The sequence below is a fragment of the Bactrocera neohumeralis genome, chromosome 2, assembly GCF_024586455.1.
Source record: "Bactrocera neohumeralis isolate Rockhampton chromosome 2, APGP_CSIRO_Bneo_wtdbg2-racon-allhic-juicebox.fasta_v2, whole genome shotgun sequence".
Classification (NCBI taxonomy): Eukaryota; Metazoa; Arthropoda; class Insecta; order Diptera; family Tephritidae; genus Bactrocera; species Bactrocera neohumeralis.
In genome coordinates, this window is record NC_065919.1 from 16,769,185 (window position 1) to 16,786,800 (window position 17,616).

The 17,616-nt window shown below is 39.4% G+C and overlaps 2 protein-coding genes across 3 annotated transcripts in view; one reads left to right on the top strand and one right to left on the bottom strand.

Annotated features, from left to right (window-relative positions):
- Positions 1 to 17,616, top strand: part of LOC126751215 (uncharacterized) — a 25,444-nt gene continuing 7,828 nt past the window's right edge. The window contains exons 1-15 of the mRNA XM_050461275.1: positions 1 to 138; positions 477 to 716; positions 1,816 to 2,024; positions 10,056 to 10,283; positions 10,342 to 10,652; positions 10,712 to 11,238; positions 11,305 to 11,439; positions 11,511 to 11,683; positions 11,748 to 11,965; positions 13,358 to 13,577; positions 13,651 to 13,879; positions 13,938 to 14,434; positions 14,503 to 14,618; positions 14,689 to 14,815; positions 14,905 to 15,123. Of these exons, the coding sequence (XP_050317232.1) occupies positions 686 to 716; positions 1,816 to 2,024; positions 10,056 to 10,283; positions 10,342 to 10,652; positions 10,712 to 11,238; positions 11,305 to 11,439; positions 11,511 to 11,683; positions 11,748 to 11,965; positions 13,358 to 13,577; positions 13,651 to 13,879; positions 13,938 to 14,434; positions 14,503 to 14,618; positions 14,689 to 14,815; positions 14,905 to 15,123 (3,240 nt within the window). The 5' untranslated portion in view covers positions 1 to 138; positions 477 to 685. The remainder of the gene's footprint in view (positions 139 to 476; positions 717 to 1,815; positions 2,025 to 10,055; positions 10,284 to 10,341; positions 10,653 to 10,711; positions 11,239 to 11,304; positions 11,440 to 11,510; positions 11,684 to 11,747; positions 11,966 to 13,357; positions 13,578 to 13,650; positions 13,880 to 13,937; positions 14,435 to 14,502; positions 14,619 to 14,688; positions 14,816 to 14,904; positions 15,124 to 17,616) is intronic.
- The window catches only part of LOC126751216 (arginine kinase), a 2,306-nt gene continuing 545 nt past the window's right edge, over positions 15,856 to 17,616 (bottom strand). The window contains exons 2-5 of one of the 2 annotated variants that reach the window (XR_007665862.1): positions 17,331 to 17,581; positions 16,529 to 17,265; positions 16,012 to 16,470; positions 15,856 to 15,955 (exon numbers count right to left, since the gene is read on the bottom strand). Coding sequence is in view for 1 of the 2 variants with exons in the window: in XM_050461276.1 (XP_050317233.1) it covers positions 16,097 to 16,470; positions 16,529 to 17,265; positions 17,331 to 17,581 (1,362 nt within the window). In the remaining variant the exon portion in view is untranslated. Of the gene's footprint in view, positions 16,471 to 16,528; positions 17,266 to 17,330; positions 17,582 to 17,616 lie in introns of both variants that reach the window. The other variant, XM_050461276.1, reaches the window with a different exon arrangement.

The following is a 17,616-nucleotide window of genomic DNA, read 5'->3' on the forward strand; positions in this document are numbered from 1 at the left end:
GCGCTTTAGTACGGGTTTTGAACGCGTCGCGTACGAAACTCATCAAGTGTAAAGCACAGTTTCAAGGCAGCAGGACATTGAGGCAATTTTCAAAGACATTTCGTTGTGTTTCCGGTTGCACTAAGTGCGTGTGTGTGTGTGCGTACGCTTTTTAAAATCGATATATATACTCACATACATATACATATATGTATGTATGTGCGAAATCTTATTGATAACCGGATATTAGTGAATAGTTTGATTTTGTAGTGATTTACTGTTATATGAAAACCGCTTTTGTCTTACAAATCTGCTATATAAGCGCCTGTGTGTGTGTGTGTGAATATTTTGTGCCGTCTGCGAGCATACCACAAGCGTATTTAGCGTTATCAGCTCCAAAAAATTATAAAACCAGCGCATATACATACTTACATATATAATATATAGTATACTATATATATTTATATATATATATATTTTTGTTTATATATGCAAAGATTGAATGAAACGCTTGTGTGATCCAAAATATGTGAACCACCAGTGAAATGCGCGCAGAGTAAACATAATCAACAACAAAAATACACACATTAAACAAGAAAAGCCAACGTGCAAAGTGCAACACAGTGCAGTTAAAGGATCATAGCATCATAACATAACAGATAATCGAAATTTATACAAATTTTATTACACAGTTCTTAGCACCGGGATGAGGCGTAACAGCTGCCTAATTTTACTCTGTACGTTTTGTATACATACATACATATGTATATATGCACACATACATATGTACATAAATAGTTGTAAAAAATCTCTTTACACACATATACGCTTTGTATGTGTGCGCATTCTTAAATAAATTTGTTTGATTTCATTTGCATCGAGATTTAATCTTACTTAAGTATATTTTTTTAGCTGCTAATCGCAGCGATGACGTAATTTTTTTTTTTAATTTACATACTGGAATACTAGGAAACCGCTATCTATTTGTTAGACAGACTGGCTCATACTTATTTATAGTAACCTTCACAAATAAAAAAATGTTTTCTTTACGAGGACCTCAATTTAATCGTTCAGTTTGTATGGCTGCTATACGCTATAGAGGTCCGATCTGAACAATTTCTTTCGAGATTAAAGCATTGCCTTGGACAATAATCTGTGCCAAATTTTTTGCAGATATCTCTTCAAATAAAAAAGTTTCCATACACGGACCTGATTTTGATCGTTCAGTTTGTATGGCAGCTATACGCTATAGACGTTCAATCTGAACTATTTTTTCATCGATTAGAGCATTATCGTGGACAATAATCTGTGCCAAATTTTGTGAATATATCTTGTCAAATAAAAAAGTTTTCTATACGAGTTCCCGATTTTAATTGTTCAGTTTGTATGACAGCTATATGCTTTAGTTGTCCGATATCAACGATTCTGACAAGTGAGCAGCTGCTTGGGGAGAAAAAAACGTGTGCGAAATTTCAAATCGATAGCACTAACACTTTGGGACTAATTCACATACATATATACAGACAGATAGACGAACTTAATAAATATTTGCTATACATATAGCTAAAACATGTAGCAGCGAAAAATATTTTCTTTTATAAAGTTCAAACACATTTTCATTATTTCTTTTTCAAATAATTTTTTTTTATAAATTTTTACTTTAAACATTTTGTTTATAATATCTCATCAACGATCAAGCAAATTTATAACAATTTATAAATGAAAAAAATAAAATAAATAAAAATTTACAAAAGAAAAGAAAATATAAATATACTTATATACTTTGCCTCAAAACTGCATTTTATATAATCTTTCGAATTTCAATATCTTCGCCAGCCTTATTGCTGTCCGTGCTCAGTGCGAGTGTGAATGCTTTTCATATCATCGCTTTGAATCGCCAATACGAGTATGAGTACGTCGGTACGGTGGCAGTGGGTGCCAAGGCACCACAAGAAGATGAACATCCGGCTCCGCCAACTTCCGGTTGGATTGTGCGCGGCAAGTTGACACTACAACGACAGACGGCAAATGTTTTAGCCGCAGCGGTAAGTGTGTAACAAAGCATTAACATTTGACAGGTTTCTAATACCCCCATTGCGCAAGGCTGCTGGTTTACAGTTTCCGTTATATCTGTGTGAAATACTATAACAAAATTTTGCTTTGCGTTAGGCTACTGTAGCCAGTGTACTTGAAAAGCCTGTTAACAACTCTGAGTTTATATTTTTGGGAAGCATTGATCAAAGTATTTGGCGGGATTACTCAGTGTGATTTGCACTTCAATACTTTTATAGAAAGTTGAAGCATTGCTCCAATAGTTTCGGCAGATATAATCACGGTTCAACCCTCATAACAATAACTCTAATGTCTTTGAAAGGAAGACTTAATCTTTACTCTTAAACTAACAACTCGGAACGAAATTGAAACCACTGACCACTGTTTCTTTTTGCGAACAGCTTCTCGCAAGCCATGCATAACACTCAAATACAGGGCTTTTTCATAAGGACGCATTCAGACAGATAGACATATTTTTTCTTCATTTTTCTTCAGTACGGTTTGTTATTTCATTATGGAAAGCTATACGATCCAACAACTAGTCAAAATTATTAATTTTTACTACCGAAATTCGGAGTCAGCGGCCTCAACCTTAAGAGCGCTACGTCCAATTTATGGTCGTCATAATCGTTCTGTCAGAGCAACAATTGAGCGTCTAATGGAAAATTTTTAATCCACTGGCACAGTCAGAGAAAGAAGTGGCCGTAGTGTTGAGAATATCGCTGCCGCTGGCGCATCAATTGAGGAAGACCCATATCAGTCTTTTACACGCCGTTCTTAAGCGTTGGAACGTCGTTGTGACAAATTTTGCGAAAAGATCTTGGCCTACATCCTCACAAGATCAAATTGCCGCAAAAACTGTAGCCGCTTGACCACCAGAGTCATCGTATGTTCGTGAATTGGGCTGACCAACAACTTGAAAATGATCTGGATTTTCATCGAAAAATCATCTTCAACTATGAGGCTAATTTCTCGTACGTACTCCATAAATCACCATTGCATCCCGAAAAAATTATGGCTCGATGCGATTTATGGCCCACCGGCGCCATTGGGCCGTACTTCTTCCATGATCCTCTGGACCGGCACGTTACTGTTAATGGGAATCACTACCGCTCAATGGTAACCGAATATTTTTGACCCGATGTGGAATTGGACAATATGTAGTTCCAACAGGACGGCATCACAAGCCACAAAGCGAACGTCACAATCGATTTATTAAAAATCAAGTTTGGTGAACGTGTTATCTCACTAAATGGCCCAGGCAATTGGACGCCTCGGTCGTGCGATTTGACGCCGTAAGACTATTTTTTGTGGGGCTACGTCAAGTCTATGGTTTATGCCAACAAGCCATTGACGATTGATGAACTTCGTACGTATATCGAACGTGAAATTGCAGCAGTATCGGCCGATTTATGCTCGAAAACCGTCGAAAATTGGGTTTAGCGTCTGGACTTCTGTAAGCGGACCCATGCTGGCCATGCAAAAGAAATCGAGTTCTATACATAATGGCATCGATGTTCCATTTTTGTTTTATTTAAAAAACTCTTGTAGCGCTCTTATTGAAAAACCCGTTAGTATACTTTGTTGAAAGTTTGTCCGGTGAAAAGGAATTCGGAGTGCAGCGAAGAAAACTGTCAACATGACCTTGATTTTTGATCTGCTCGTCAACAATTATATTACATAGAAAGTTAATTAGTTATTTGTTTGCCATTCTAATCATCTTGACCTCACACAATTAATAAATATACTATATTTATATTTATATTACTATTTTCTACTTCGTTTTAATCTTTTCGAGATGAAGGCATGATAAACAAATATATGTGCTTACATAACGAAGCTCATGAGGGTTAACTCGTTAGAGTTAAAACTCAGTAGAATTATTTCTATGAATTCGCAAATAGGTATTATGTATCAAATTTGACCCTGGTTGACAACAAAAACATTTTCACATATTTTAAAACAAATCTTTATTATCGCCTTGAAAATAGGTTCCTATTGAGCAAACATAAGCATGTCAATTTTCCATACACTTGTTAGAAAACCTGGATGGGATTTCCTTAGCGAATTTTGGCTTTTATTACTTTCGATTAGTTTTTAGAGCGGTATTCGGTTTGATGAATGTTGGGTTCTCAGTGTTGCCTAGCATCCCTATCCGTCCTCTACTCGCTGATTTTTTTAAAAATTTAGGTCTTTTGGTACGAGTCTAACATTAGTATGTTTTATTCCCAAAATATTAATAAATATGTTCTGAATCGATGCAAAAGAGATGTTACCAAAAGATCCGTCAGGATCGGGAAAGACATTTCCGAGCCATTCGATACCAAAAGAGGTTTCAGACAAGGTAACTCCCTTTCGTGCGACTTCTTCAATCTACTGCTGGAGAAAACAAGATTCGATGAACGGCAAGACGAAATATCTCCTGTCATCAAACAAACATTCGTCGCAACGTACAGTCTCCTGACAGTCATAAGAGTGTAGATAATTTCGTCTGGCGAACCAGTATTAACACCACCAACAATGTCAGCTTCACAATCCAACACTGAATAACTCTTGCCAGCATCTGTTGAGCATCAGACTCAGTAGACAATTGAGTAGTAAAGTCCTCCCAACGAACAAATACCAATTCCCATAACTCACTCATTATTCCCATCCTGCTATATGATGCAGAGGCATGGAAGATGACAACATCTGATGACTCGACGTTACGAGTTTCGAGAGAAAGGTTCTGTGGAAGATTTATGGTCCTTTGCGAATATCGCATTCGATGGAACGATGAGCTGTAAGAGATATACGATGACATTGTCATAGTTCAGCAAATTATAAGACAGTGGCTACGCCGGCTAGGTTATGTTGTCCGAATGAACTAAAACACTCCAGCTCTGAAAGTATTCGTCGCAGTACCCACTGAGTGAAGCAGTGGAAGACTTCCACTCCGTTGGAAAAACAAAGTGGAGCATAACCTGGCTTCGCTTGGAATCTCCAATTGTAAACTCGGCTATAACCGCGTAAGCGCTGTCTTTCCTAATCAAGAAAAAGAAGGATGAATGGCTCGCATGTGGAAAGGTTTCGGTGACTTCACGACCTTCACAAAATGCTAGTGCTTGTGATAAAGTACGAAAGTACGCTATCAAGCTACTGAGACACCTACAAACCTGTCTACTTATATGTACTATATATAGCATTAGAAAGCATATAGAATTTAATCATGTGTCTTTCAAGCATTTACATTTCACCTCGTCTCAAAGTCCTTTTAATTTGAATAAGTTTTTTTTTTTGTTAAATAAAGTAATTAGTTTTATTTTCATTTCGGCAATGGCCTTTTCTACCTCTTATTTCTCACTTAATAAGAAATTTCCAATTTAATGAATACCGAACTACAACAAGAAGCCGCGAATCAAATTCATCAGCAAAACAGAAAAAAAAAAAACAAATAAAAATTTAAATAAAATAAAATAAATAATGAAGGCAAAAATTCAATACTGGCAAACGACTGGTTTTGCTTGCTTTTTTGTGGGGGCCATTATTGTTGTTGTTGTTGCTTATGGGGATGTCAAACAAATTGACCTTTCCAGTGCGTCGTGTTGAACTGCGGCGAACCGTTATTCACCAACACTTGTCGCCTGAATGCAGGTTGCGGTTCTCACTGCCATGAACGAACATGTAATCACTTTTAATTGTTTTAACTAACTAAGCGCACAGACGTTGCAAAAAGTAAAGCGCCTACCCTCTAGAGAAACTTTTACATGTAACTAGTCAAACCATTGCAACTCACTTTACCGGTAAATATATACTAGTGAGTTCAGCAGTTGAGAGAGAACATTACAGTGCCTAATAGCATTGACAGACGGCAGCGTTAAACCAGATTAATTGCATTTTTCGGGATTAATTCAGGAGTTACCACAGCTAACTCCGTTGCTGCATCCAAAAATAACTCTCAAAATTTTAGGGAGTTTGTGAGATTTTCGTTGGCAACATTGTTAAAAATGGCCAATTTTCATCTATTGTGAATGAAATACAAGCAACCCTGACAGCTGTTTATCAAATTCTCAATATAATATCAATAAAACTTCTATGTTATGATGCAGTTTTAAAAATAATGTGTTGATATGTTTCTGTAATAAAAATGGTTTGGTAAAAATTGGTCGGCTAACAACCGTAATGTTTATCTTCTACCAATTTTCATTGAAAATATTATAAAAAGGACAATGAGCTGTTTATGAGAGTTTCAAACTCGCATAGCTGCCGTCTGTCAACTACAAATTTGGATCTGATTAAGTGCGCAGTTAATCCGGATTAACGCTGCCGTCTGTCAAGGCTATAAGGGTGCCCGCAGGGTGAACGTAAATGTGCATGTGGCGTAAATGGTAAAATACGAATAGCTCGGTTTTAAGTGTACACTCTGCAGACAGCCTAATGTATTCACTCAAGAAATGCCTTCGTGACTTGAAGCTGTCGCTATAACAGTAACGAGACCAACGCATTCGTGAAACCTCTAGATAATGGTGCCCGAAAAATTAAATATAAGCTGAGAAGGTCGAATGTAGATGCTACGAGCTCTGCTGCTACATATATCTTCTACTACTTAGAACTATCAAGTTGGTGGTTCCTTAAAACATTGAAACATATGTCTAGAGAACACACTGCAAGCGTGATCACTTTTAAGGTTTGCATTAGTGCATTGTCTTTGATCAAGTTTTCTTCCTAATCGTCCTAGAATATAAGTATTCCACATTACCAAATCAGTTCAACTGGATATTCGATACTATTGAAGTTTCATTTTTTAAGTTTTCAAAGTTTAAAAAGCATGATAAATCCCAAAAACTGTTTTCAAAAGTAATAGCTCATTTGTGAGTTCACCGGTCTCTAGTAGGATACTAGGCTTTCATATTTCTTATCATGGGTAGCAAAATACGCCCAGATTACATATTGCGCTTAAAGTGGATTCAACCATTGATGGCGCAGACAAATGTACACAGTATTAAAACTTTCATTGCTTGAGTATCCTCATTCTAATTGGCCAAGAATTGTAAACGGCTATCTCATCGACTTTTCGCGCTTCCTCGCTGCATGGAACCTAACATTATCCGCACTAAATCCACAGCGACTATATTCACAAACTGGACGAAGGAGTGGAGACTTGACAATAAAATTGCAGTCAATGGCGTTAAGATTCCAACTGTCAATAAACCTAAGGTTTTAGGTGCGACTTTCGACAACCTTCACTCCTCACGAGATCGCGATTATTGTCAAAGTACAGAGCCGCAAGAAAATTCTCAAGTCGCTAGCCGTCAGCACATGAGGAAAAAACAAAGAAATGTTATTAGCAACATACAAGTCAATCGACCCGTACTCAACTCCGTAGCCGCCTGAATGCGGTGAAACGCAGACGACGAAGCTACGAACATGTCAGAACACTGCACTTCGGACTACGATAAGATGCTTCTTGATGTCTCCCATCGAACACCTGCACAGTGAAGCCCGTATGTTCTCAGTTAAGAAGCATAATGAACTCCTCTCCAAGCAATTTCTGCTACGGTGCTCTCGCAGAAAGCATACATAAAATAATACGCCGACCAGACTTCGGACGCAACTAACTTCAGACATGCACTGACCGCCATTCACAATGGCACCATTAACACCTTCACCGATTACCTTTCAGTGAATGGCGTATTTGGAGTTAAATCACCACCCATTGCAGAAGAAGAGTTCGAGTTGCTGCGAGAAACAAGAGTGACTCTTGCGCAGCTTTCCTCTGGATACTGTTGCAGGTTAAATTCCTACTCTGAGTCCCCGCATGACAATAGCCACCTCTTTGCATGCCCTGCTAGCCCTGCATATCTGACACCCTTCTCCCTTTGATTCGATCCCGTCGAGACAGCACGTTTCCTGGGCCTACCGTTGGATGACGTCGATAACAACTTATCTAGTCCTTACCATACTAACGTTGATTAGGTACCCGTTACAACAACAACAACTCAACTCACCTCATCCACAACCCTATTTCAAGGATTATGTACCACGAGGTACATTCCTTCTGCGGGACCTGAGATGCCCATTTTTACCACCACTATACAAAACTGTAAATTGCTTTATAGGCAATAAAGTGTATGGATTCAGAGACCCTGAAATATTTATGAAAATATTTTTGCGAATCCTTAGATCCACGTTTTGCATTCCGGTGCTGGTCATAACTAAATTCTCACATTTACTGCAGGGAAGTCTGCCGCACACACACTCGCATGCAGCTATTACTCAGACGTTTTACGCTTGTATATATATATTGCATTAGCGTAGTGATTGTGGCAACTCAGCCGATCGCGAACTATCACCAGTTGGGCGATATGTCGTGACGATTTATGTGACGTTTCAGCATGTATACACCAATATACCACCTGTGTATATGTGTATGTATGTGTTTATGTGTGTGTGAGTGTAGTGCGAAAAAAGGAAATATTTACACATGCCCACTCATCAGCTACTCGCACATGCCGGCTGTGATTAATCTGTGAATATCTTCTTCATGCCTATTCTTGTAGTCAACAATGACCGGCTACTATACCCACATACACACAAACACATACACATATGTATATAGAAATGTCTTTAGCTGTTTTTACGAGTATGTGTTTTGAAGATTGCTCGACTTGAAGTAATAAATAAAAGCTTATCAGACAAACAGCTGATTACCTCGGATCACCATTCAATATTTGAGAAATAGTGTAGAGTACAAATGTATGTATGTATGTATAAGTATATATTTAAAAGATCCAATATACATGTACATATATGCATTTCCACATACATATGTATATATCAAGTTGTAGTGTATGTATGTTTGTAAATGGGTTCATATCAGTGACGGCACAGATATTTTTAAATTTGGGCAGACATAAACGAATGTCAACTAAATGATGCCGGCTTGTCATTAGTCGTAATCTTGAAGGTTCCTTAACGACTTCGAACGATGCACAAAACCACGAATATCGAACAAAACAATGAGCATCACCTCGATTTTTGAGCGGCTTTGGTGTAGTTTTTTAGGTTTCGGCTCATTTTTTCCTCTCCATTCCGATGATTGTTGACTTGTTTGCATGTCAAACTCATAAACCCATGTCTCATCGGCAGTTATAATGCTCTCCGTGAATGTGTGATCGAAATTCGCACGATCAAGCATGTCCAACCAGACCATTTTACGGTACTCTTTAACAAAAAATTCAGCTTTATCGGGACGAGGCGTGCAAGAACGCGTTTCATACCCGCAAAATCCACCAAAATCATTCGAACGGACTCGCGAGAGATGTTGAGCTCTCTTGCCATCTCTCTAACACTTGTCTGACGACTTTACTTTTTTAATATTTTCATCAGTTGGAGAAGTCGAAGGTCGTTCAGAACGAGGTATGTGTTTAACGATCTCTCGACCATCTTCGAAGACTTTGTACCACTCGTTGGCTTGTGTTCTTGATAAAACTAAATCACCGTAAGCCTTTTCCAAAATTTTTTCCAACAAAAATTGAGACCAATTCTTTATTCGATACTTTTATCCATTGTAAAAACCGCAATGCACTACTGAGGTATACCGACTTAAGCAGATCCTGACAAACTGGTTGACAGGCCGCGCTCCATTTTGGCATGCTAATTAAATACAGTCCTACCAACTCAGCAAAATATATTTTTTTCAAACATCATTTACCCGAGGCATATGTATAATAACAATTTACATTATTAGCACGACCTTCAAAAATCATATCGTGTTGTCACCCCCTCAGACGCTTCATAAAAACGGTTGCACCTTTGGGCTGTCTTGTAGACAGATATTCAAATAAATTTGCGTTGCTTTATGACTAGCATTATACCATTTAGTATTTCTGTGGTCTCAGTAATTAACAACTATCGTTAAACTATTCTTTCATGAGTACATTGAGAAACTTTGCTGAGAGTTGGGAAAACAGGAAATTTCTAAGTTTTCTGTCTACGGGTTTCTAGCCGATTTATAAACATTTAATATTGTTTCTCTTTTACAGCTCGTCATCGATGATATAACACTGAATAATTCTGGTGAAAAGTTCCTACAAAATAAGGAAATGTACCCACCCTACAAACCATTTAAAATCGTACTCACGCCCGATGGCACAATCTCACATCTCTTCTTCAAGGAAGCAGATCCAATTTGGTCGACCAATTTCAAGCGTGCCATTGCATCTATAATGCAATTTCAAGTGGAGACTAGTGGTGCTTTTGTCGTAGATGAGGTAAATATTAAATAAACAATTTAATTCTATTTATTTACTCTTGAACTTTACAACTTAGATTGGCATACATGGCAAATGTTCGACAGAGTATTTCGTCTCGAATAAGACTAATTATATTTCCATACGCAAAACGCCGGAATTGAAGACTTGCACACCCTTCTCAGAAGCCATTCACGTCACACGCAGTAATGTACCCTCCAATACGTGTGAGTTCGACTTTCAAAAGAACGTCATTATTGGTAATGAAGCCATTTATGGCATGTTGCCACATCCGGTGACTGGTTACTTCCTCAGCATGGCGCATGTCAAGGGCACAACTTTGATACACACTTTTGAGTCAACAGGAGAGGCGCAATATATAAACTCAGAGTAAGCTGCAACGTTGAAATATTTGTTAGATCAGAAACCTATTTTTGTGTGTATTTTAGACTTTTACTGAATTTTCTGAACGAAACCTCCATCGATAATCCCATAGACATTGAGACATCCATGTGTTCCGAGGTGTCTGGCCTTGAACTGTTACCCGTCGAACTTAACGATCCTACGGGTGGACGCAATCCACAATTACAAGAATCTCTAATAACCGCAGCTTCCAGTATGCTTAATAGACTTGCGGAAGGTCTAGAAGATGCCGAACTACAATTTGGTGAACCTTATGATACTGCCGTTTCCGATTTGATAAAAGTATTGTCAGAAATGGATTATGATTCCTTAAAGAAGCTGTATAGAGATGTAGATATCGGTACTTCGTATCGACAGGAGACAATACGAAATATATTTAATGAGATTATACCACGTATCGGTACAAAAGCTTCGGTATATTTAACGAGAGACTTAGTGTTGGAAAAGGATCTTAAGTCTACTATTGCGGTACAGCTACTGATTTCCATACCTTTCCATATATTTGAGCTATCTATCGATTTGGTAAAGGAATGTGAAGTATTTCTGACATTGGGTGAGTAGTTTAAGTGCTAAAGCCTTTGAGCAGTATAACTTCAGAACACACTTAATTTCATTACAGGACCTGATAGACCAGACGTTCACCAAGCAGCTATTTTGAGTTTCGCTACCCTAGTACATAACGTCTTCATGGCTGGACGCATCAATAAGGATGTATTCGAAGAATATGTGCAAAAATATTTCAATCTCTATTTGAGTAAGTTAGCCATGCGATTGTTGATTGCATTATGTCTACTTAAACGTTCGTTTGTGTAATCCTTCGCACAGATAGCAACGATTATGAGCAAAAAATGCTATATCTACAAGGTCTGAGCAATCTGCAAGTGGGTAATGTGGCCAACTATCTGGATCCCATTGTAAGCGATCCAAATGAAAATGAGGATATCAAATTTTTGGCCGCTTGGGTGACACTCTCCCTGGCTACAGAGCGCGCAGAACGGGTATAAATCAGCGGCTTTTTTTTATAGTAAAGAAACTAGTTATAGTATTTTCAACTTTTTACAGATCTATGAAATCTATTGGCCAATTTTCGAATCGCGTAATGCCAGCTTGGAGTTACGTGTTGCCGCTGTTACGCTCCTGCTAATTTCAAATCCCACAGCAGCACGTCTTATCAGTATTCATCGCATTATACAAAGTGAAACCGATCCGCATATGATTAATTATTATCGTACAACCATCACCAGCATATCCGAAACAACGTACCCTTGTTATCAACATCTGTAAGTGGTCCCTTTAAAATTATAGTGCTGGTATATGAGCAGATCTCGAAATTTTGGAATTGTCATATAGGTTAGGTTAAGTTAATCTGGTAGGCCAATAAGCCACGCATAGACCAGTTTGGTCCTTTGTGATACCAGATGGAGTTCACATGCAAAGTCCAAGAGGAGTAGTCATCGTTTAGGATGCCTGCGCTTGACGCAAATTTTAACAGACTCTGCGGCCTCACTGTCGATACTTCCTCCAGTGCATTATACTGTGAGGACCCCAGATGCTTACAAAGTAGTCTTGCGAATGCGGGACAAGTGCACAAGAGGTACTCCATCATTTCCCTGGTGCCCTGCTCTAGACATTTCCTGCAGTCTTATCGATCTGTCAGCTCCATCTTGAGGGCTGGTGTCAATACCAGACAGTGACTAATTAGTATTCCTATAATGTTCCTATAGCATCTTCTATCGAACGCCAATAGGAATGCTGTGTACTTCCCATCTATCGTTTTGCACATGACTTTTGCAGTTTGCTCGCTCCATCGGGCTTTGATTTTCTTCACCATGCTTCTGTCAAGGTCGTCGTATAGCCAATGCATGGGTTTCCCAATGTTGATCACGTTTTCAGATGTTAGCCGCACACCATTCTTGGCAATCTCGCCCACAATTTTATTGCCCTCGATGGCTTTGTGGCCTGGCAACCTGTAGAAGTGATGTTGCTTACTTCTGGTAACACTTTACACTGCTTCCCTGCCCAGGGCACTTCTGGCCGATATGCGATACAAGGATACTGCCTTGATTGTTGTTTGGCTGTCTACGTAGATGTTGACTCTGAAATTGCCATCATTAGACGCCAGCTCCGCGGCTTTCGCAATAGCAAAGACCTCAGCTTGAAATATACTGCAGTGGTCCGGCAACTGAAAAGATTGCCTTATGCCTAACTCTGGACAGTATATTCCCGCACCAACTGCATCATCCATTTTCGAGCCATCAGTATGTAGATGTATAGTGTTGCGCGTAGCTAACATAGCCTTACGCCAACCATCTTTTTCTATGTTTACTTTGAACTTTCTTTCCCAGTTGAAAAGTGGGTCGTGTAATCGATGTTTGCCCACCCGCCATTACCCAACGAGCTATGCCCGAAGAATTCTCATATAGTAACTCACGACCAAACTCAACTTCTATCCTTTATTACTGTATGGTCTTCCTTAAATTTTGATGGATAAATTAAAAAAAAATCTAGTCTGGAGAAATATACCAAGCTAAAATTTATAAATTATATTATTAGTAAGAAATTTGGTTCACTTGCATTCCTCAAATCATTTAGATAACAGTTATATCTTAATGAATATCCTATGGCTCATTTTTAACTCACTTTTCATTAATCGTCATCTCACGCTCTATTAGGCGCCGCCTGCTCTCGTATATGCATCGACATTTACCACAAAAGCCCGAACCACGCTACTGGGTCACCGGCAACTATATATTCGATTATCGTGATTCGAAATTCGGTATTGGTGCAATGTTGCAAGCGTTTTTGGTTGGCGACTCGAAGTCAGACTTACCTGTAGTTGCTTATTTTAAATTCGATACAGAAGCGCTGGGAAAGTTTACCGGACAATTGGCGGTAGGTGGAGACAATTCAAAGGCCTGCTTATGCATATTTATTATTATTTATTGCAATTTATTGCAATTTACAGTTATACATCAAGGCACGCGGTCTACCAGATGCAATTTTCCATAAATTTCTCAAAAATGCTGCGAATCCACTGAAATTCGAACACATCAAGGAGTTACTACATGCGATGAATGCGCCAATTATACAGTCGAAACCACTGCATCTTGAGTTCATTCTACAAATGGAAGGCAAGACGGTGTTGTCTTATTACCTAAATCAGAAAACTTTCCAAAAACTAACCTATACTGACCGTAAGTACGCCTATAACCTAATATGGATCTTCATTTTTTATCACCGATCGCTTTGCAGTTATTAACCGCGTGAGTTTCATTATACGCGCCGATAGTCACATCAATATGCAAACGGTACGTTGGCCATTCATGGCCAAATATTCAGTACCTACAGTTTTGGGTACCGCTTCAGACGTCTTACTGCAAACCACAGTGCTTACTTCACTGCGTGGCAACATTACGCAACATCAAGCCAATGATGTAATGAAGTCCGCACTGGAGATTGATGCGCGTTACTCGTCGTATGCGTCGTGCCGCAGTCGTAGTTACAATCCGTTCTTAAATCTGGATCATGAGATTAATCGCGAACAAGGTTTTCTCATTTATGTGCCATTCAATACCGATTTAAATCTGAATATTACTAGCAAATGTCTGCGTTACTCCTTCCAGCGTCCAGAGAATATGACCAGTGGGCTCTCATTCAAATCGCGTTCGATTACATCAACTCGTGGCCAAATAACAAAAGCCACGGCACCATTCGAGGAGATCATGTATCCGGATCGGCTGGTTGATGTGGCAAGTTATTAAGTTTTGTTGCGGGAAAGCAATTTATTTATCTTATTTTTATTATTTTTTAATTTCAGTTCCAACTATTCAAGTATGACACGGAGGATCTGGGTATTTCGATGTCCATAAAAACGAATCTTAATGAACTGAATAAATATCGTGGCATGCTGCTTAAGTCCGAGTTTATGGAAAAGTGAGTTTGTCATGGAGTGAATGAATGAATTTTAATTTATACATAAATATCGCTTCTGTTACTCACATAGTGGCTTCTCACGTAATGTGGTCATCAATTTCTTGATGTATGTTTTTGGTGTGGCCCAGTTGAGTTCAATACATTTGGGCTATGATCGAAACTTTACAATGCTCGTACAGAACGAGAAACCAACAAAGGTGAGTAGCAGCAACAGGACTCTGCAATATCGCCGGATCTCAGCGATACTATATCTAACATAACTTGTTAAACCATCTTACTTGCTTAGATCGATGGCTCAATTTGCAAACAAGATCTCTTAAATACGGCTGAGAAGATTGGTCAACAATTTAGTTTAACTATGGAGCACTCGAGTAATTTGAACGTTAATGAAGCTTTACATAGTTGGAATATTACAATGGATGTTTATTCCTCAACCAAAAACAACTGGTTCAATGTTATTGGCAATTTGGAACGTACATCGAAAATCGACACGCGTGACTGGAAGGTAAGTGGAATCATATGACAAAAGTAGTTTGAATTAGATTTATATGGAATAATGGAGAAAGAGAGTATACAGCTGCTGGCGTACGCCGATGATATTGATTTCCGTTTGTTCCGCTTTCTCCATAATGGATAAGGAAGCGAAGCAAATGGGTCTGATAGTGAACGAGGGCAATACGAAATATCTCCTGTCACCAACCAAACAGCCGTCGCACTCACGACTTAGCTCCCACATCACTGTTAGCAGACATAACTTCGGAGTCGTAGATAACTTCGTCTATCTTGGCGACGTTACGAGCTTTAAAGAGAAAGGTGCTGCGGAAAATTTGTGGTCCTTTGCGCATTAGCCATGGAACGATGAGCTGTATGAAATATACGACGTAGTTCAGCAAATTTAGATAGCGGCTACGCTAGCTGTCATGTCGTCCGAATGGACGAAAACACTCCTGCTCTGAAAGTATTCGATGCAGTACCCGCTGGGGGAAGCAGCGGAAGACCTCCATTCCGTTGGAAAGAACAGGGGGAAAAAGACCTGACTTCGCTTGAAATCTCCAATTGGAGATAGTGACATGGTGGTGATGGACATGGTGAAAAGAGGAAACGACTGTCGCGCTGTTATTAATCCGGCTATAACCGCGCAAGCGGTGTCTACACCAGTAAAGAAAAATAAGTTCCAAAAATGTTACAGTCATTCAGCAACAGTGTAAGGACCGCAAACTTAATAAATGTCGAAAAATATCTTCACTATGAGAAACAAGTGATTTCAGAGTTTATTAGTGCGAGTTTCACGAATTCAGTCATAGTTAAAACTTGAATGGATAACAGAAAATATTACGCTAAAACATTAAAGAATTTTATAAATAAGAATAGTGTGAAATTAAGTTTATTTTACTTGCTGTTGTTGCTGCAGAAATATGGTTCAAATTTGTCAGCAGACTCATAGACGTTTTAAAAACTCATAGAGGGTTTTAATGCGCTTAATCCTCACCACCGCCAGCTTCAAGCTCCTCTTCAGCGGCAATCAATGCGACTATGCCCTCCTGTAGCGATTTGACCAATTCAAATTCGCTAAAACCCAAGCGACGTCTATTCGATATATCCATAACACCATCCTCTATTTGTGTATGCTCACCACCTGTGCCACGTATTTGCAAACTCAACTCATCCGCCATGGCCTTGAGCTTATCCTCCTGCGCGGACAGCAATGGCAAGCGAATATGTACCGAAGCGCGAAGCGTAGTGCCAAGATTAGTGGGGCAGGCTGTCAAGTTGCCGTAGCGCGGATGACGCGCAAATTGCAGTGACTTCTCCAATTCGGTTATGCCCGTAACCAAACGATTATAGACGTCGCCTAAGAGATGTCATTTATATATAGGTTACGTTTCTTTTAAGCGTATATCAATAATTACCTAAATCACCGCACTTGGCCATCGATATTATACGCAAATGATCCTCCTCATTAACCCAAATTAAAAATGTTTCAGCCGGATTGTGGAATATACCACGGCCGGTAGGCCAAAAACGATAACAACCTGCAGTGGTTAAGTATTCATCGCCACGTTTGAACAGTATATGGCGTGCGACCATTTCACGTTGAATATCTGGCTCGATCTCGCCCATGCTGTAGTAAGCGCCAGTTAGCTCACCATCCAAACCCTCAGCGGCTGAACGCACTTTCTCCTCTATTTCAATATACTGTTTCTCACGCAATTTCGGGAAATACGGATAGCCTTCCAGATTGCGCGCTGTGCGAATTCTTGCCGACAGTATATATTTGCGCTCCGGATCCAAGTTTTCAATCTCATCTACATTACCCCAATCGGTTTCCTTTTGCAGTATATCGCTCTCATTTTCCAATTGACCGTGATAGTCGCGTATAACCGGATCGAAGAGTTTGGTGAAGACATCATACGATTCGGCATCAGCAGCATAAACGCCACAACTGGAGTCGTGATGTGTTGTACCCGATTGTATACAATCGAAAAGATTGGCTTCAGTGGGCGCTGCAGTTGTCGTCATCATATACTCGTCCAACACTTCACGCGTCAAATATTTGCGTAGCAGTGAGCTATTGTACTCTTCATCCTCCGTCAGACTCTTGAAGCCCTCCTCCAGTAACTCAGCGATCTCCTCGGGTGTCTTCTTGCTGTTTACGCATAAAACAAAAAATGTGTGGTTAAGGGTAGACTTATATGTAGTGTCAGAACTTACATTTGACTGCGCAAACGTTCCAATTCTTGCTCCAGCCGTGCTATAGTCTTATTGGCTTCATCGAGATCAGCTTTCATCATGTCGAACTGATCATCATCCGGGCAAGACTCACACATAAATTTACGCACAAAGCGTATGGCATCATCTGGTTTATTCTGTTCTTCATAGAGTTTAATCAGCGCCTTGCTGAGTGCGTCTATAACACCGGCGCGCTCCAAGTACTTGCGGTACTGCACTCGTTTGGATTCAATCTGTGTTGAACGAGACTAAAACTGTTTAGAATATG